At 32.7% G+C, this 20,947-nt stretch overlaps 1 protein-coding gene across 3 annotated transcripts in view; it reads left to right on the forward strand.

The window, feature by feature from the left end:
• Positions 1-19,988, forward strand: part of Rel (nuclear factor NF-kappa-B family member relish) — a 78,998-nt gene extending 59,010 nt beyond the window's left edge. For all 3 annotated transcript variants that reach the window (XM_072535364.1, XM_072535365.1, XM_072535363.1), the window contains exons 7-14: positions 4,114-4,225; positions 4,732-5,133; positions 6,019-6,207; positions 6,897-7,231; positions 10,705-10,985; positions 14,487-14,555; positions 18,173-18,403; positions 19,757-19,988. In XM_072535364.1, the coding sequence (XP_072391465.1) occupies positions 4,114-4,225; positions 4,732-5,133; positions 6,019-6,207; positions 6,897-7,231; positions 10,705-10,985; positions 14,487-14,555; positions 18,173-18,403; positions 19,757-19,882 (1,745 nt within the window). In that variant the 3' untranslated portion in view covers positions 19,883-19,988. The remainder of the gene's footprint in view (positions 1-4,113; positions 4,226-4,731; positions 5,134-6,018; positions 6,208-6,896; positions 7,232-10,704; positions 10,986-14,486; positions 14,556-18,172; positions 18,404-19,756) is intronic.
• Positions 19,989-20,947: the final 959 nt, after the last annotated feature.

A 20,947-nucleotide genomic window follows, 5' to 3' on the forward strand; every position in this document is an offset into this window, starting at 1 on the left:
AGATGCAAACCGTTGGTTTCTGTTTTTTTTTCCAAGTAAGGACTTGCATACATCATCAAAATAAGAAAGGTCCAATACTTCGGTCATATAATGAGAGGACCTAAATATCGCTTACTCCGGTTAATCATTCAGGGCAAAATCGAAGGAAAACGTTAGGTCGGAAGAAAACAACTGTCCTGGCTGCGCAACATTAGACAATGGACAGGCCGAACGGTCGAGGAACTGTTTCATCTTGCCGACCGAGAATCATTTCATCAGCTTGTCAATATGACGATAGCCAACGCTTGAATACAAGCACGGCACACAAAGAAGAAGAAGGACTTGCATCTACCATATATTTGGTTGAGGAATCGCATACCATAACAATTTTTATCCCATACTTCGCTGGCTTGTTAGGAATATACATCCTAAAATGACAGGTTCGTCAATTGTGACGTATGAGGATGGAGAATACGATGTTCTACACGTATCGATAAAAATGTTCTAAATTTCTCGAATGTGTGTTAAGGGATCATTTATCTTTCTCCCTTCTCTTGTTTCCTTGTTATCAAATCTAAGGCAGTTTAGCAGGAATAAAAAGCGATCACAATTCATCTCTCTCTCTCTCTCTCCAATGGCGCTACAGCCCAAATTGGGCCTTGGCCTCCTCCAAACTGTCGGTCCCGCGCCGATCTTCTCCAGGTTCTCACGTCTAGCAAATTTTGCGCGTCCGCTGCCACTTCATCCTCCCATCTTTTCCGTGGCCTTCCTTTTGGTCTTGCGCCCTGCATTTTACTATCTAGGGCTCTTTTCGGCAATCTTTCTGTCTCTATTCTTACTACATGACCAGTCCAGCGAAGTCTCTGATGTTTAACGAATTTTGAGATCGGTGTCTCTTTGAACAGTTGGTAGAGTTCATGGTTTTACCTGGATCTCCATATTCCGTTTTCGTTAATAGGTCCAGATCACAATTCATACAAGATCTGTAAAACTTGCCTGAAATGGTGGCATCAAACATATGCCTTGCTGATAAATGATTGTCTTTCTTTGCCGCAGAAAGAATTAAAATACCAAATAAAGCTTTCAATTCGTCTTTTGTCGTTATGCTAACATTCTGATGGCCACTGTATTTTCGAGCTTGATCGGCAATCTCTGCATTTGTATGTTGCAGAGTTATATCAAATATATTGTCAGAAAAAAAAAATGCAAAAAATAATCATCCAGCGTAGAACAGGTTTTTGCAGTCCCTTTAGGACCCGATATAAAATGATATATGTTCCTAGCAGCTGTTCTTTTAGATCTTTGAGGCAAACTATTACTGACTGATTAATTTTTACAACAAGTTTAAAATCAATGCAACGAATATGCAATATCTATTTTTTTATTGAAGGAATGGCAGCAATAACCTAGAATTGCATTTATTAAGGACAATTTCTACAATTCTTTCGAATTAGCCAAGAATCTCCTAGATGCTAAGACCCATTGTACTGGCAGTCTAAGACTTAATAGAAAAAATAATCTAAAAGAGGTTACACAAAAAGTACTAGTCAAAGGTGAAGTATTGCAAAATACAGAGATGGTGTACTACTATAATTGGAAAGTAGAAGGATACAAGGGACGTCCTTTACGTATCGACCGAAACTAGAAATAATATGCAAGAGGCTGTTTCAAAAACAGGAATTCATAAAATGAAACCATAGCTGATAGTCAAAATGTACAAATCTTGTACAAGCAGTAATCCGGAAAACGAATCATCTTATATGACTTTCGTATGTCCGTCATTAGAGATATGCTGACTTCTGAACTAACTGAAGAGCCGTCAATCGTGTAAAGGAACAAATTGTGACAAAACGTAAAAAAATTGCATAAATGCTGTTGCATAAGAGCTCGTAAGTAACAACTTGGATTTATGTTGTAAGAATATTTGAATTTTGTATTCAGATATAACGTTTTTTTTTTAATTTTAAGTTTTTTACGTTTCTTTGTGAAGGGCCTAAGTTCAGTTTCCTAAGATTTTTGACTCCTTTCGGCGTCAGGTGGCATATAGGAATTATCACAGTAGGCAGGTGCCAGTGACGCCTTTAGGCGTTTAATTTTTTTTTCTCCTACCCCAAGCCTAAATTTTATTTTTGAAACTAATCTTGAAGATAATTGAGATAAAAGTAATATACAGTCTTAAAATTTCGCACTGGCTTCCTACTAATGTTACTGAATATGTATGTGGGTATGTGGCACCAATAGTGAGTAACTAATAATAGGTGGCAGCGAATGTGTTAATAATGACGGACTATAATTGTATGACATTTTTTAATTAATTTGTTTGAATTAGTTTTTAATATAAGTCAAATTTGTTGTTTGTGTGTTTTGGTTTGAAAAAATTGCAATATATGGTCTTCTGGTATATTGTTAGTTGACAACTTTCATTATTACCGCAGATAATGTGTTTGTGCTTCGATAACCGTGATTAGTGAACAAATATGTCAGTTAGCAATATAGGTATAGGTATATAATTTAGGTTAGCAATGTATATTAATGTAAAATCGTCAAATACCTGGCTATTGCGAAGTCTTAAGAAAATATTTCCCTGGACTAAATAATAATTCTTACTACACTCGCGATCATAAAATACGGGTCGCCTTGAAAATCACCGATATTTCATTTTTAACGAGCTTTATCATAAATAATAATAACACAAATACAAACTAATGCATGTTTCTGGGAATTGTTGTCTGCTTAGCGGTTTCCTTTGCAACAAAGTGCAAATAGTGCAATTTCGCGGAAAAGCGCCCACTTCCCAAAATGAACGGTACCTGTAACTGCCGCTTGTTTTAAATGTCTCATTTGTGCTTCGACTTTCTGTTCAAACGCAACGAACAAACATTTATTATTGCCACCATTAGTGTTTATTAGTGCCATTATTAGTGTTTATTATTGTTTATTTTTTGCCAAAAATACTCTTGACTGTTGATGAAACGGCACAAATTGTTGCGCTTGTGAAAGACGGTCACACTCAACGGCAAGTCGCAAGAACTGTTGGCGTAGGCCTTTCTACGGTTCAACGAGTGCTTCAACGCTTTCAGAAGAAGGGTTTGTTGTCCAGATGACCTGGGTCTGGACGAAGAAGAATGACCACGGTACGAGATGACCGTTTTCTTGTGTTTCAGGCTTTACGAAACCGGACCTCAACTACGCTTATGCATCGAAATCGTCTACAGGAAGTACGAAATCGCAATGTTTGCGTTGCAACAGTCAGGAGAAGATTTCGTTCTTTTGGACTATCTTCGCGGGCAATAGCTACAGGACCGACACTTTGCCTGGCGCATCGAGTTGCACGACTAACTTTTGCTCGACAATACGCGCATTGGGAATTAACGATTGGAGCAAAGAGTTATTCTCAGATGAATCCCGTTTCTGCCTAACTGGATCCGATGGACGTGTAAGAGTTTGGAGGAGAACCGGTGAATGATTTTCACAAGCTTGCATTGCTCCAAGAATGCCATTTGGTGGAGGCTCGGTCATGGCTTGGGGAGGTGTATCTTCCGACTTCCGCACAGAATTACCCTTCATCGAAAATGGGTCCTTAACTGCACGAAGGGACATTACGGAGATTCTGGTAGAACATGTTATGCACACCATGGCAAGGCTTGTCACAACATGTCATCCGGAGAAAAATTGAGAGTATACCCCGTCGTCTGCAAGAGGTCATTAGAGCAAGTGGAGGCAATACACGATATTAGTCATTGAAATTTCACTGACATTTTACCACGTTCTGTATTTTCCATTTTTTTCGCATGCCTGTTTTATCAAAAATTTGGTTTGTTTTCTGCTTTTTCAATAAAAACAATAAAAAACCGTTCTTTTTTTCTTTCAAAACAAACATTGATGACAAATAAAAAATACGTAAGCCTAAAAAAAGGTTATTGCTGCACCAGAGGCAAAAATATTCCAGAAACTTGAAATTTTCAAGGTGACCCGGATTTTATGATCGCGAGTGTATTTACAGTTGTTTAATATATCAACATCGTAGTAAGTAAAAATTGGCAGAATGAGATTTGTGCTGTTTAAATTGTGTTTATTTATAATAAAAACGAGTAAATAAATGAACGCTTTTACATTATTGTTTTTATATTGTAGAAAATATTAAAATTCGATTCTATGAACTTGATGACGACGAAAATGTTGTTTGGGAAGGCTGGGGCCAATTTAACGATTTGGATGTACATCACCAATACGCAATTGTATTCAAGTAAGTAGATCATAAGGCGTTATACAAGAGGTTACAAGATACTATTACGTTTCCAATATAGCTTAGTTTAGACGATTATTCCTAACTAGGATATTATAATGCATAATATCCTGCTAATTGAGTAGTTTAAAATACAGGAAAAATTTTAGAATTTTCCGATTTCCTGTAGCATATTTTCGTTATTTTTTGTAACTTTTTTTTGTGAATTTTGGTGTTCACCCGTTCTTTTTTTTTTAATTGGACAAGCAACTTCTGATAGGAAATTGAGTTGCAAACAATTTGATTTCTCTCAAGTGTTGTCGTAGACATGATATTTTCCTAGCCTAGATATTCAGGATCAAATGTTCGGGTAACGTAAATTTTTCGTTCTAAATTTTTTTTTCTGAATTTTTCTATAATTTTTTTCGTTGGAGCAAATTGAAACTCTAATTATAAACAAACTTCTGGTATTCACTTACAAAAATTAAGATGCGACTCATCACTATTTTAATCTCTATTACTTTCAGGACACCGCAATATAAAGATGAAAACATCACGTCTCCAGTCAATGTCTTCGTGGAATTGGTACGACCGTCGGACCAAGCTCGCTCAGAAGCACGAGAATTTAGGTATATACCAAATAAAAATAATATTAAACCTGGGCAAAAGCGTCCACGATACGACTACTCATCATCGAGCTACGATAGTTCCAATGTAGGAAGTGAAGAATTACCAGCTGTAATCAATACTCTTCAAATTGGACCGGACGCTCATATGTCCTTCAATAACATACCAAGCGGCCTGAGTGACGAGATCCAACGAGCTCTAGCTGATATAAACTCTGACGAGTTCCGCAAAATACATGATGCTCACGCTGAAGAATATAATCATTTACTAGAAAATTTAGCTACTGATGGAGTTAACGCTAAGTATGTTTTTAAGTAATTATTATGAAACTGTGTTAATTTACCACTACAAGATCACTATGTTCATTACGTAGTTAATCAAACTCACATTTTTACATATTTTACATATTTTTTATATCAAATTAAAGCTATTTTTAATATAAGATAAGATTGTCTCAGAAAAGAATGGTCGCAAATGAGGGTTGCCAGCTGTGAAAAACGCGAGGTATCAAAGATAAAGTAAAATAGAGTTACGACACTGGTTTGACAAGCGATAATGTGTATATTATTAACACTATCTATCGACGCATGCTTTAAAAACTGACACAACGGACACTAGCCATGTCAAACCAGTGGCGTTGCGCGCTAGCTCTCTTTTATTACTTTATCTTTGATACCTCGCGTTTTTAACAGCTGGCAACCCTAATTTCGACCATTTTTTAGGCAATATTGTACCATATTAAGAACAAAATTAGCTTTACTTTGATATAAAAACATGCATTTACGTCATGAGTAGCGTATTTTATTTAAAAAATAAATGAACGAAATTTTTGTTCAAAAATTAATTATCATTAATTGAATAAAACTATGTGCGGCCACTTTTTGACTGGCAACCTATTATCAATGGAATCACCTAGTCTTAAATATATTTAAAAATGTGAACTACCTTATGAGTGTAGTGATCTTGCAGTGGGATCTTACTACATTAATTTACTATATATAAATTATAATTTTTGTCAAATATTTTTTTAAAGTCTCATAGGTTATTATCTAGAAGAATACTGAAAATTTACGTGATTCAAGCGAGCTAATCCCGCGTGACCCCCTACTATTATAAGAAATATTCATTCTTCGGAAGCAATAAACTTATTTTTCTTCAAATAATTTTTATTTCATTATTTGTTACAGTTCTGTGCCGGTAAGAAAGCGGCCTGAGTTAAAACTTCAGGCACCGATCAAAATGGAAGTTTCAAAAGAAGACAAAAAAATGGCGATAACAGTAGTAAATGAATTTAGAATTTTTATAAGAACTACACATACAGCAGTAAATGCAGTTTCTATGTTAAACAAGTATTTTAATGCAGACAACTGTACCAAGTAAGTAATTTTTGAACTAGTCGTGTATTTTCATGTTTCAGTTCCTTTTTTTGTCAGGATTTATTTTATTACTTCTATAGAGTGTAAATTAAAAGATTAAGTACATAATATTACTTGAGGTTAGTTCCACCTTATTGGAATCTTCAAGGCTGAACGAACACTTGGAAAAGGACAGTACTGTACGAAGGGAAAGAAATGGGAAAATCCACTATGTTCCTCTTACGGATCTAGGAATTATATATACTTATGATATATTATGCAACAGTCTAAATATGGATATGAACAAAAAGTCAAGGAGTTAAAAAACTTGAGTTTAAAACACTAGTGTAAAAAATGTATAAATTGAACTTTTAGCGAAGTGCCTGCAAAGCAAGAAGTAACTATGCGTAGAGGTCACTAAAAACAGAACCTAGTTATTTCCACAGTTTGTGAACGCCAGAAGAAGACAGTGACACCTGACTCAAGTAGGGCGAAACGCTTTTTGACGACAAGTGGCATTGAAAGTGTTAAATTAACATGTGAAGTTGTTGCAGCGTTTAAGATGCAAGTAACGGACTGTATGTATATTTTCGACCTTTGCTGTAAGATAGACTATTGACTTATAGACTAATTATTGTGTTTATATTTTATCAGGCAGTATATTGTGCAACTATTTTTTTTTTTATATATATATATATTTTTTTTTTTAGTGCACTTCACGTGTGTGCAGCTCTTCGAGATAACGATTCGGCTATGCTGTTGCTGAAAATAATAGCGGTTTATAGAGTGTTTCATTTATTGGACAAAACTAACGACCAAAACTTAACAGCTTTACATATCGCAGTTATGTGTCATAATAAAGATTTGACTGTTGCATTAGTATTATGCAATGCTAAACTGGCTGTTACTGATAGTAATTTAAACACTGCGTTGCACCTAGCGATAAAATCAAATGTTCCAATTGAAATTTTGGAAACACTTTTAAGACAATCGAAATATAGTTCTGTTGATCAAATCAAAGGTTTCATTGACATGGTAAATCTAGGTGAGTATGTGAAATATTTGAAATAATGCTTTTATTTGTTTCATTATACATTACATTGAAATTAAAAACAAATAGTAATCATTGCAGTGTCCTGCAATCCGTATACCTGATATGTCTTTCTTATTGTTGTCCTAGTTCCTCACTGTTGCATCATCGTTTCTTTTTTGGCTTCGGGATATTCTCAATGAGCCTTCGGTTGCTAATTTCAAAGGCTTGTTGCAGTTGTTCCAGATTTCTGTGCTTGACTAGTCGACTATCCAGGTTTGTTCTAGGATTTCTTTTCTGTATTGCTGGAACTGTTTCTCTATGTCTTCTTGACGTTGGAAATTCTTTGTCGAAACTTGGTTCCTATCATGAAGTGGTCTGAGTCAATATTTGCTCCTCTGTAACTTCTGACGCCCATTAGATTTGTAAAGTGATTACTGACAATTTTGTGATCTTTCCATTTGGTGTTTTACAAAATGCTTTATGGATATTTTTATGTTATATTAAATTATCTAAGAGAACTAACCTCATAAGGAATTTAACCATATAATAATCCATAAGTATTTATGGAGGCAACCTGAACATCAACAAAGAAAAGTAACTCGTGGTAGGCGAAATGAGCAAGTAAATGCAACATTATAGTCGTTTCTAGCATCCTAGTGTCCTTCGTTTTGTATCTCTCCAGTCGTTCGTCGCCTTCTAATGCCATTCTTTCGTGTTTTTCTCTGGCGACTTTTTTTTGCTCCCTCGCATTGGTTTCCATGTTATCATTTTGTTTGACCACCTGTTCCCATTCATACGGCATAATACGTTGGTCAATAAGTTCGATTTTTTAGTCATCAAAATAATCTCCTTTAGCAGCGATACAATCATTCCAACGCCTTTTTATTGTTGATCATGTCCTTTAAAACGATTTATCTGTGACCTCAAAAGAGGCTTTAGTTTCGCCGAGTACTTCCTCATCGGAGCGATATCTCTGGCCGCGGAGCTTTTTTTAGATCGGGAATAAGGTTGTAATCGCTGAGGGCCAGATCTGGACTATACGGTGGGTGCGGAAGCAATTCGTTCATTTTTGCCATCATTTTCATCGACTTGTGACACGATGCATTGTCTTGGTGAAACAGCACTGTTTTTTCTTTGACAAATGAGGCCTTTTCTTTACGATTTCGGTCTTCAAATGCTTCAATAAGAAAATAGTAGTCGCTGTTATTGTTTCTTAATGCTTCTAATAGGCAATAAAAATAATTCCTTGTGGGACCCAAAATAGAAGCCATAAACTTTTTAGCGGTTTGTTGCTTCTTTGGTCTCTTTGGACTGCTTTCTCCGGGTGCTTTCCTCTCAAATGACTGCCGATTTGATTCCAGAGTGAAGTGATGAATCTACGTTTTATCCATTGTGACAGACCGACGCAAAAACTCACTTTATTCCGAGTAAACATTACACAAGGTTCATTAATTCGTTGTTGTTTTTGCTCTGATGTGATAAAACGTGGCACCCATTTGGAAAACAGTTTTTTCGTACCCAAATGTTCATGTATAATAGCCAAAACGTTACCCTTTGATAACTTTAGAGTATCAGCTATCTCTTGCAACTTGACTTTGTGGTTTTCTATACTAATTTTCAGCGTTTTTTTTTTCGATGTTTTCATTAGATTTTGAAGGTCTTCTCCGCAATTTGACAGCACTAAGATATCGTCGGTATATTTAATATTGTTTGTGATTACACCATTAACAATAATACCTTATATTGTCTCTTAAATTAGTATCGATAGAATATTCTCTAATTATCGAAATAGTCTCTTAAATATTTCTTCTGAATACAAGTTAAAGAGTAAAGGCGATAGTATACAGCCTTGTCTCACTCCCCTTTATATATTTATTTCACCCGCCAGTTCTTGTTAAACTTTTTTTCTTGTCACTTGGTGTCAGTGTAGATTTGTAATTTTTCGTAAATCTTTATTGTCCAATCCAGCTGTTTTCAATATTTCTCGCATTTTGGTATGTCGGACCTTGTTAAAAGCTTTTTCAAAATCGATTGCACAGATGTATACATTTTGATTTATATCTCTACATCTCTGGATCGGAACTTGGAAACTGAACAAGCCTCTCTCATAAACACAAGCCACTCTTAAATCCGAATTGAATATTTCTAACTCTCTCCTCTAATATCGTATATATTCTGCTATGTATTACTCGCAGGAAGATCTTCAAAACGTGGCTCATCAGACTTATTGTCCAATAATCGCTGCATGTATTTGGGCGATGTTTCTTTGGTAGTGTCACAAATTTTTCATTTTTGGCGTTTGTATTGCCCATTTAACCTCAATTTCTGTTATAGATGGACCTGTTATAGCAATTGGTGTATAGTGTTCTACTCTTTCATCTTCAAATAATTCAGAAATGTAGTTTTTCCATTCTTGTAACTGACTGGTTGAGCTTTTAGGTATCCAAATAGTTTAGCGCTTTCGTTACTATTGTTACCATTCTCTTCTAGATCCTTTAACAACTCTTCTTTCCACAGTCTCTTTTTGTTTTTGCAACATTAGTCTGCTACTTTCTTTTTTTCTTTGTTGAGTTTAGTTAATATCCATTTATTTCTTGTTTGGTTTTTCTGTTTCACATTCTGTATCGAACCATTCTTTCTTTAATTTTATTTACCTCTGTCCTAAGCACCTTTTCAGCTGTATTCAAAATGGATTCGTTTATATTTTCCCACATCTGTCTTATTTGCTTATGTTAGATTTTCTTTTAGGATTTTCTAATATTGTTTCCTTAATTCCTGTACCTTTTAACTTCTCCAGGTTCCATCTTATTTAGTTTTGTCTTATTCTCTCTGTTCTAATTATCTTCATTATCATGGTTATTTCTCCTAATTTCGACGAATTAAATGGTCCGTGTCCGCGTTTGCCCCTCTGTATGATCTGACTTCATGCACTTTTGTTTTCCATTTTTTGGATACTAGTATGTGATCTATCTGAGTACTTTATCTCTACTGTTTTTGAAGTTTTGTGCTTATGATGTAATTGTTTGATATCGCTTCTAGGTGACATAATTTTCTCCTTATAGTTTGTGTCTTTATGAATAGTTTAATTACCTGCGACTTCCTTATTTTGGTTTCTCTGTGGGTGCATATATGTTTATAATTGTCACATTGTTTTGTTTGTTTTCCATTTTTACATGAAATTCGTCGATTTATAGCTTTGTATTATTTAGCTTTGTCCCTTATCTTATTGTTGACCATAAATGTTTTACCATTTTTCCCTTGCTTGTTTTCTCCCGAGTAGAATATTGTGTAATTTTTCGTTATTCATTCTTTCTCCATTTCATCTTTATGTCGATTCTGCATATTTACTTTCTCTTGTTACATCTTCCACGATTTCAAAACCATGTTAAAGATAGCCTTGACATGGAACTTAAATTAAATATGAAAATACAGCTATTAAGAAGTATGTATAAATAATATAGTGTATATAATTTTATCTCTTTCAGATGGCAATACTGCTTTGATGATGGCTGTCGAAGCAAATAAATTGGCGTATGTCAAGCTTTTGTGCTTAAAAAATGCAGATGTCAATAAAAAGCAGCAGAAGAACGGTTTTGTACCGTTAAGAATAGCAATTGAAAAAGAGCATTTAGATATAGTTCGATATTTGCTTTCTCTGGAACAAACAGATGTCAATATTAAAGACTTTACTAATATTTCACCACTCGTTGCCGGCATTACTAAAACAGATAATGAAGAAATTCGAAATGTATTTGAAAACTATATGGTAAGTATTTTTCCATTATCGCTTTGAATTGCCTACACTTTCTTATTGCTATTAAATGTGTTATCAAAAATCTGGTATTTATGGAATTGATGATTTTTGATGGAAATATATGTGAACATAAAATGAAACTCAATAAAAGGAAAAATCAGTTTCCCCAGAAGAATAATAATTTTAAGGGACTATTATCGACTAGAACGATAAAAAATGACACATTTTTAACATTTTTTTTTGTATCTTGTCTATTATATATGGCAATTACTATACTCCATTCGCTTAGCTCGGGCATATTTTGACAGATTCATTGTCGGAAACCTACAACAACAATTCCTACTTCTCAGTATTAATAGCTCAAGTATCCTACTATTGCAGACTTCTTTCTTTAAAAAAGAAGAATTATTCTAAATAGTGGAAGTGTATACTAAACCCATCAAATTTTGAGTAGTATATATTTAAAAAATATATTTTAATTGTTATTAAAGTTCGGACAGGGAATAGCGAACCGAGTATACAACTTTTTTTTTGTTATTGTACAACTTTTGAAGATTACAAATTTTTTTTTGCTTTTTTTTCATTGTTCCTATATTTTAAAAATGGCATTAATCTCTGGAACGGCAAATTTGAAACATAAAATTCGAGAAGAGTTTTAAAAAACCCACTTAGGTACTTGATAGTTGAACAGAAAAATTGAAAAATAAACAAACAAAATAACTTTATTATTTACTAATTTTTATTATTTTTTGTAGTAAAATTGTGATAAATTATCGTAGAGAAAATCAAAACAAACAAAATGCATTAAGATTTATTAAAATCGACTGACTAGATCAGAAGATTAACTGTCAGTCAGTTTTTAAAACGTAGTTTTTCTCAAAATCTTAAATCTCTGGATGTAGATGGTCGATGTTAATATAGCTTGACGTGTTTTGTTTATTTTAGTTTTCTCTATAAGAGTTTACCATAATTTGACCAAAAAAAAATTTTTGTCACTGAAAAAAGTCGAAAAAAAATGTCAATTTTTCCAAAGTCCGCCATTTTGTGTTTTTTTTTTTTAAGAATTTTCAATTTTTCTGGTAAGCGGTGACGTAAGGGCACTTCTTTTTTAAACTTCTTCTCGAATTTTATATTTCAGATTTGCCGTTTTAGAGATTAACTGTCCGCCGTGAAGCAATAATTTTTGGACGAAAAATAAGATATAAACAAAATTATTGAAAATGTGCCACTTTTCAGCATTCTAGACGGTAATAGTCCCATTTAACAATTTTTGTGCGCTAAAAATACGTTTCCGTGTCCATACAGGGATGCTGGTCCCACATTGCGTCTCTCCATAAGAGACGGATACCGTGGAAAAGACCATGTGGACTAAAATTAGCATACAAATCGGTGCCCCCAGCGCATAATTTTAAAATGAGTAGTTGCAAACAGCGGCATAAAGAGTTTTATCATCTTGATAACAAGAGATAAATCAGAAATTACGAAAATCATAATAACTCCTTAAAAAAATAAAAACACATGACGAAAGTATGCTCATAGACTGATCAAGTTAGTAAAAAATAAGCCCTTTTCGACAAAACTGTATGGGTTTGATAGTTAAAATGTGTAGTATGAGATACTACAAAAAGACTCTCAACTAGGGATTCATCAATATTTTAGTGTAACTATTTTTAAATGAACAGTAAAAACGTCAAACTTATTATTTTGCACATAACTTAAAAACTTGTCTATTTATAGATTTGACGTCAACAGATAACTTGTTCAGAAAAAAAAAAAGATACACAAAATAAGATGCTAAATTAAAATAAACAAAAAAGTTTTGCAAAATGAACAACAAACTTTCACTGTTTTAATATTGTTATTAACTTTTTTGTTATTTATTAAAATTTATTTAAATGTAACCAAACTTAAGGGTTCTATTGTGTTTGAATTGTGTGCAAAAGATGGGCCAGATCGGTTGAATAGTTTTTGCGAAATTTAATTTGTTTATAAGATTTTTGGAAAAAATGAGCTAATTTCTAAGGCTGGTCCAGATAATTTGACTTTTAGGCTTTAATTATGAAATTTATATAATATAATACAGAATGGACAAAAAATGCTACAACCAAATCCGTTGTTTTATAATATTTTCAGATAATCTCTTACTTCGTGAAATAGTTAAAAGAGATTATACTCTAGCAAACAAAAAATGAATTTAGTCATCCAAAACCACGCCTCCTAACTAGTCGAAAATAGCCGAAATCACGTGTCAATAATGAATTCTCTGAAATTTTATTAAATCTAGTTTATAAAATAAGTTTTCATGAATCATATTGTTACAAATACAATCCTCTACGCAATTGATCGTATGTATTCGGCAGTAAACAGTACGAAAGGCAATTATCAAGATTCGAAGTTTATTTCTGAGAACAATTTAATTCTCTTGAGTCGCAAAATCACCGAGTTAGTCTATTTAATAGCAGAAATAATCAATGATGTGACATTATGTCGAAATGTGTTTACACAGCAAAATAAAGACACAATAGATGAATGAACAGCTAAATACTTTCATCTTTTCAAGCGTCAATAAAAAACTGAAAATTCCGCCAAAAGAAGAACTGGAATACAACGTAAACGTTTAACTTATGTTTTCTTTTTTTTTTTTCATAATAGATTTTTGGGATGTATAATTTAAAGTCGTTTAATAAGATATACACGAATACAACTGGAAATCACCAGACGGACTTACAGTAAATATGATTGGTCATGTTATTGTAGAACAGACACCTCGAATATAGTAAACATGCGCACCAGGAGTGGAACAAATGCGGAATCTGATCACTACTGGGTCTAAAGTAGAGTACGGGCCAGAATTTTAAACATAAAAACAGGAAATTGGTTCTACACATGAACTTTCCAATATAGATGGACTCAAATGATTCGAACAAAAATAGAGAATATAATCAAACTAGAAAACATATTAAAACATGAAAACATGAATGAAGAATGAAAACGGTGCACCATGAAAGAAGCTGCTGAAGAATTACTAAGCATTGAAGGTAAACAAAGAAGAATAAAGAACTGATGAGTGGTTTGACGAAGAATGTCAGGTTATAACAGAAAGATAATATTTACTGATGCAACAGGGGCACAGAACCCGACAAGCAGAGGACGAATATAAATAATTACGTAAAGAAGAAAAGAAAATCCACCTCAGAAAGAAGACAGAAAATATGAACAAAGAACTTCAAGAAAGATGGGAAAATTTTACAAGAAACTGAACAAAATCAGAAAAGAATTCAAATAAAAGATGTAAAGAGATAAGGAGGGTAATATGTTGACAGAACATCAAGAAAAACTAAGAAAATTGATCTGAATGCGACCGAAAATGTTTTAGATTTTATTGATATACGATACCTACTACTACAATGCGATAAACTTGAAGTGATCACGCGTATGTTTTAGTTAATTTTTTATTTGCATGAGTATAGTTGGCGCGCTTATAAAATATATTTTTTGTTTTCTTTTTTTTAGAAATTCAATAACATTGTTTTGGATATCAAAGAAGAACCAGAGGAAACCGATGATGAAATGGACGTTGAAGTAAGTAATTCTCTTATTGCAGCGATAGTTAAAATTTTATATATCTCTCCGAGATTTAATAGATCTATCCGATCTAGGATTGATGTAGTAAAAATTTTATTATTACAGAAAAGACGGTTCTTAACTGACTGTTGTTTTTGGATCATCCATTATTTAGAACTCTATAGGACATGTCAAAAAGTCGTATCTTTGTTGTTAAACTAAGCCAACCACTTTTTGTGAGTACATGCAGCAACCATCTTCTGCCTTATTTTTCATATTCAGTTTCTGATGCAAAATGTGACCAATACGTTGACATTTAATGTCTATATAGCGTTATCAATTTCGCGTAGCGTAATACGCTGTGGTTGCGGTTTTTATATCTCTTTTCACGTGGATTTTCTTGTACACTTTCACGGTTACTTTATAAGAAGCCTCACGTTGAAGGTGAAGAGTCGACATACACACATTTACAAACCGCAAATGTATGCCTGTTGGTATGAAAACCTTTACGAAGAATTTTATGGCTGCACATTATTGTTTCATTTTCACTCTCACCTCACCTCTTCAGAAGACTACCTCCAGCCAGATACTACCTGGAATAATTTTCAGTTTTACATACAGTTTACCAAAGAGAGAAATTAGGCTAGTACTGTTGTCACCTTTGGGCGACCCTGAGAACTTTCAGACTGCCTTGTTACATTCAGAGATTTTATGTAGACTCGGGCATTGTAATGTTGTCTATAAGTTGCCCTTGTAAATTTTTTTTATTAAAAGTTTCAACTTCGGATGTATATGATATATATGTAAACAATCATATATATATATATATATATATATATATATATATATATATATATATATATATATATATATATATATATATATATATATGATTGTTTATTTTGACTTTGATCTTAGTTTATTGAGCCAATAAAAAAATTTGTTATCAAAAGTACAATAAACTCCTTATATTACCTGTGTTCGATGGATTCAAAGATTTTCTATTTGTCTTTTATCGGGATAGAGAAGAAGGATAAGAATAAAAAAATTATTATATTACAAAAATTTAAGTTTCTTTATTTTTGTATGAACGAATAAAACAATTATTAAATTCTGTCGTTATCTTATCAATCAGCATACAAGAAAATAAATCAAATTTTTATAATAATAAGATTATAAAGCTACATACATTTATATTACGTGAAAACCAATTTTACTTAAAATTTTCTTTACTTGAAACAAGAAACAACAAAACTTTAAACTTTTGATTAGCCTAACAAAACCTCAGTTCTTAAATTTGAATGCTAATGACCATGATGTCAAACCGATCCTTCACAGATATAAAATTCAATTGTACAAACACGTTACGCCGGTATCCAAACTCACGAACCACACCCTATCTTGAGACAAACGACTGTTTCCTTTCGATGACCAAAATATCTTAAAATTTTATTCCGATGGATATTTTTATTTATTTTTCTTTGGTTGGGAAAGAAAAAGTATGACAATATATATATATATATATATATATATATATATATATATATATATATATATATATATATATATATATATATATATATATATTGTTATGATATGTAAAATCGAGAAAAATATTGGTTTGTTTAAAAATATTTCAAAGTTCAAAAACATTAAAATAATTCAGATAAGTAGGATAATATCCAACAAACATTTCGGAGAAGGAAAGTTATTAAATCTTTGAATTACCTGTACCAAACAAAATGTAAGCTTTACATCAATCATTTCTTTGTAATACTTCAGTTGACCCGCATAAGTTTAAGTGAAACAAAAGACAAATTGAAACGGGTTTTTACAAATACATTAGTGCAGTAATTAAAGACAATAGAAGATATTTTAGAAAGAGGTTTTTGTTAGTTTTAAGAATTATAGAAAATAATATTTGTAAATAAGTTTTAGGAAATTTTATAATTATAGGTAAAAATTTGTTTGTTATCGAAATGAAAAAATGGGGAATTGTGACGAGTTTTGATTGGCGGAGATTGAAAAAGGTGGGATAAGGTTTAGCTAGATTGAGGAGAGAGAAAATATAGGCAGTTGGTTTCCAAGTCTTCAAGAAAGAACAGTGTTTGTTCTCTGTCGGTTCCCGAAATGTAGCAAGCAGTAGTGTTGAATGTTAGTGAGTTTTTGTGGAGTTAGTGTATCTGACAGAAGCTGAAACAACAAAATATTGTAAGTCATATTTCTCTACTTATATTCCAAGAGTCACTGTTCAGGCCAACGAGAGATTCAGTTTATCGTAAAGAGAAGATATTCCAAGAGTCAATTTTTCACTCGGGCCAACGAGAGATTCAGTTTATCGAGAGGAGAAAGGCTATCATAATTTGAATGATTTGTGCTTTTGAAGGAGATCATTAAGGACGATATACTTGCAACAATCTGATGTAAGATTGCTGATTACATAGGGAGCGGTTGAGAGGAGATAATATAATCTACAAGGAACAAGGATTTGGACCACTCATCATCAGAGAGAGATAATTTTGTTTTCTGTAGTTTTTTCTTTTATTGATAACACAATTTTCACACGTAATTTAGAAAGGATATAAATATTTGGATTAGGAGAGTTAGAATAGTTTGGGATTTTGAGATTTCAATTAATATTGTTTGTACCATTAATTTTTGATTGTTCACGTACGGAGAACAAAATTTTGAGAATCCTTATATGAGATTTGTTTATTGAAAACTTTTGAGTGTGAATTATTTCATTATTTTTATTTCAATATATAGTGTTAGATCATATGTGTTTTTTATTATTCCGGTATTCTCTGGACCTTACCTTTCACATGTAATAGCATAGATATTGAAGCACGAATTTAACCCTGAGATAAAAGAATTAAAAGTTGTGATAGAGTCATAATCATATCATTTAAATAATTTTAATTAATCAAAAAAATTAATTAGCTAATTATAGCTTGGCGCACCAAGACTTTAAATATCACAATAATATATATATATATATATATATATATATATATATATATATATATATATATATATATATATATATATATATATATATATATATATTCAGGGATTCTACAGTATTCACTGCCTTCCCTCGCTCAACCGTTTCCATCTCTCTCTGTTGTTCCATTCTCCATTGTTTAGGCCTCTCTTACTCATGGCGTCGTCTACTTCGTTCCTCCAGGATTTTCGGGGTCGTCCTCTTTTCCTCCTTCCTATGGGGCTCCATTCGGTTATTCTCTTTATCCATCTGCTGCGACTAGTTCTTCTTATATGTCCATACCACTTAGTTTTTTTTTGTTCTATGTAGTTAGTATGTCTGTTTCTATTGATGTTCTTTGCTTCATTTCGTCATTACTTCTCCTATCCATTCTTGTTACTCTGCAGCATCTTCGCAGGCATTCCATCTCTGTTGCTACTATCTTACTGCTGTTTTTCTTGTTTATGATTCAATGAAGGAAAAGAACAGGAAGGAATATAAACTGATCCTAGAACAGGTCAAAACCACAATATAGATAAAGATCTCTTTTAACTTCCATAGTAGTATCAATCTTTTCGAATTACTACGTTGATAAAACAGAATTCATTTGGGTTATTGTAGCCGTTAATTTAATTCGTCAATTTTTCTTTAGTTTCAGGATGTAGAAGTCAAAACAGAAAAGCGAGAATTTTCACCAGAAGAATTAGAGGAACTTTACGAGGGTATTAACAGTTTAACACCGCAATGTTTGGATACAGTTTCAAGTCTTTTGGATATACACAATAATTGGAAGAATCTTGCCCAATTATTGGAAATGGAACATTTAGTTGATAGTGGTATGATAAAATCAGAAGCGAAAGCAATTTTGACTCATGCTGTCGAGGTAAGGATTATTGTGTTTTCTTTTGATAAAAATTTCATAACGTGTTCACAAAAGAACATACACATTGTAAAGGTACATGTATATTGTAGATTAATTTGTATGTCAATTTGATGTAATTTGTCTTATCCAAAAATATTATTTAAGAGTTTTACTGCACTTTGCAATATCCAGGTATTTGACTGGGTTTTCCTTTAATATATACCTATAACTACAAAACCTGTACGTTTTGCGCATAAATTTCGGCGTTGTTGTTAAGCTGGGTACACACATGCGAGCAGAACTGTTTGAGAACCGTTTGTGAACGCTATATTCGTTAATGTGTACGACGGGACGAACCGCTTGCGAGCTGTTCGTTCGTTGCTCTTCAGGAACCACGGCCTGTCGGTTTTTGGGACGAACACAAAGAATGTTAAACACGCAGTTAAATTTGGACGGTGTTCGAGACTATAAATTGTTTCTGCTAAGTGTGCGATGAGATCATTCGGTTAAACAAAATTGCTGAACGAGCGCGGCTTATTCAAAAGTCGAGAGACATTAATAACAGATAATGTAAACAAAATACCGAAATATTTAGAATAACGAAGTAAATTAATTCTCGGTTTATTATTTAGATACTTAGGGTATTGGATAGTCGAACATAAACATATTTTCAACGAACTGTTCGCGAACAGCTCACGAGCAGTTCGCGAACAGTTCGGCTCGCATATGTGTACCCACCTTTTAGTTATTAACAATTTTTTCGAATTTCTGCTTACTATTAAAAAAAGGTACCTACTTGTAGTTAAATATAATCATTTTAAAAAAATTCTGAAACTGTTTTCTTGTGGCATGTCGTAAGTTAAATATTTTGCTGTAAGAATTCTGCTGCAAATTATTCTGAGGGGTACCTACATTTTCTTTTAGTATTTTTGAGACTAGGTATCGATTGTGTAATGGTCCATTTGTGACCAACTCTTGGATTTTCTCCTGATTATGACTTTTTTCCTTAATTACAGTTGCGTTGACCATGTCAGCTGGTAATAGTAATATATACTCATCTTCTTTTAGATCTTTAATAGCTTTTGAGCCCCTCTTTACTAACATTTGGGACTGAGTTCCTTTTTACTATCAAACACATTATACATATTTCAATTCCCAATTTTGCTGAAAATTTAAGTGGACCGAATCGATCGATCGGGCTAAAATTTTGCCCAAGTGTTTTTGTACTACGATAAAGAATAATTCTGAACGATTTAAAGACAAATTAAAGAAGGTCGTGCCCCTTGTTTCACTTATCGTAGGAATAACGTTATTATGTCTGTAAATTTCGTCACTTTTAACACATAATGTAACAGATGTTTGTTTTATTTATAGGCCAACCAGGACTGGACAAAACCAAGCTTTATCTATGTATTGCGTAACTTTTTAGAAAACTTAGATGAGATCGAAGCTATGGAAATTATGGACAAAATGGTTTTTGAACTCAAAAACAAGACATAATTCATTCTTGTTGTACATAAATGGTTAAGATTATTTTTATTTTTTTAGATATCAACATACCTTTATTATCTAGTGTTATTTTTTAATAAAAGATTTATTTACATAATGGTGTTTTAATAGAAAAGTGATCGCTAATATTCGTATATTAATTTAGAAATAGGATTTTTGAAATTAAGAATGGCGATTCGCCCAAAACTAATACTATTCAAGGCAATAGTTGAAGACCCGCCCGGAAAAACGTTGCAACCGACAAAATGAAATTTGTCAATAGTGGCAAAAAACTATTTTGACAATCCTATTTACTAAATTTTGTGAATTTAAGGGCCGATTGTTCGAACGCTAATCAAAACTTGATTGTAATCAAATATTTAATTAAAATCAAATACGTCACATTCTTATTATTTTGCGTTCTAATTTAAAATAAACCGTAATTAAATTCTTTTTAATGTTAATTTCATGTTTTTATTTAGAAATCAATAATAATAATAAACAATTTTTAATAATTTTGACAGCTGCTGTAACGTATTTGATTGTAATTAAATATTTGATTACAATCAAGTTTTGATTAGCGTTCGAATAATCGGACCTTAGTGTTGCTTGTGTGTATTATTAGTAAGGTAAAAAATGTTGAATATAAATAACACAAAACCAAAAAAATAATGAGAGCAAAAAACCAAGAAGTAATTTTTTGCAGAAGAAAAACGTTACATGTGTACCTAGTGTTAACGAACATGCAACGTTTTTCCGCTAATAGATTCTACTTATACACAATATTCCTTGCAACGTTTTTAACCTAGGAAAATACAAGCCCAAAATTACAATTAATTAAAAATACAAAAACTGAAAAATAAAAAAAAATTATTCTGATTTAAACTTACATAGTAGATAAACAAAATCCAGATTAAGTTGCATGCGCAGGCAATTCACAATAAGGGTGGCCACAGATGACAAGCGGCCGAGGCGCCTTTAACGCGCGTTGACTGCTTGTTGCCCTTTTCGGTAGTGTTCACATGTAGCGCTACAAAATAGAAAATAGTAGTGTATAAGTTTTCATCGACGATGGAC

This window comes from Diabrotica undecimpunctata, chromosome 6 (genome assembly GCF_040954645.1).
Source record: "Diabrotica undecimpunctata isolate CICGRU chromosome 6, icDiaUnde3, whole genome shotgun sequence".
NCBI classification, from domain to species: domain Eukaryota; kingdom Metazoa; phylum Arthropoda; class Insecta; order Coleoptera; family Chrysomelidae; genus Diabrotica; species Diabrotica undecimpunctata.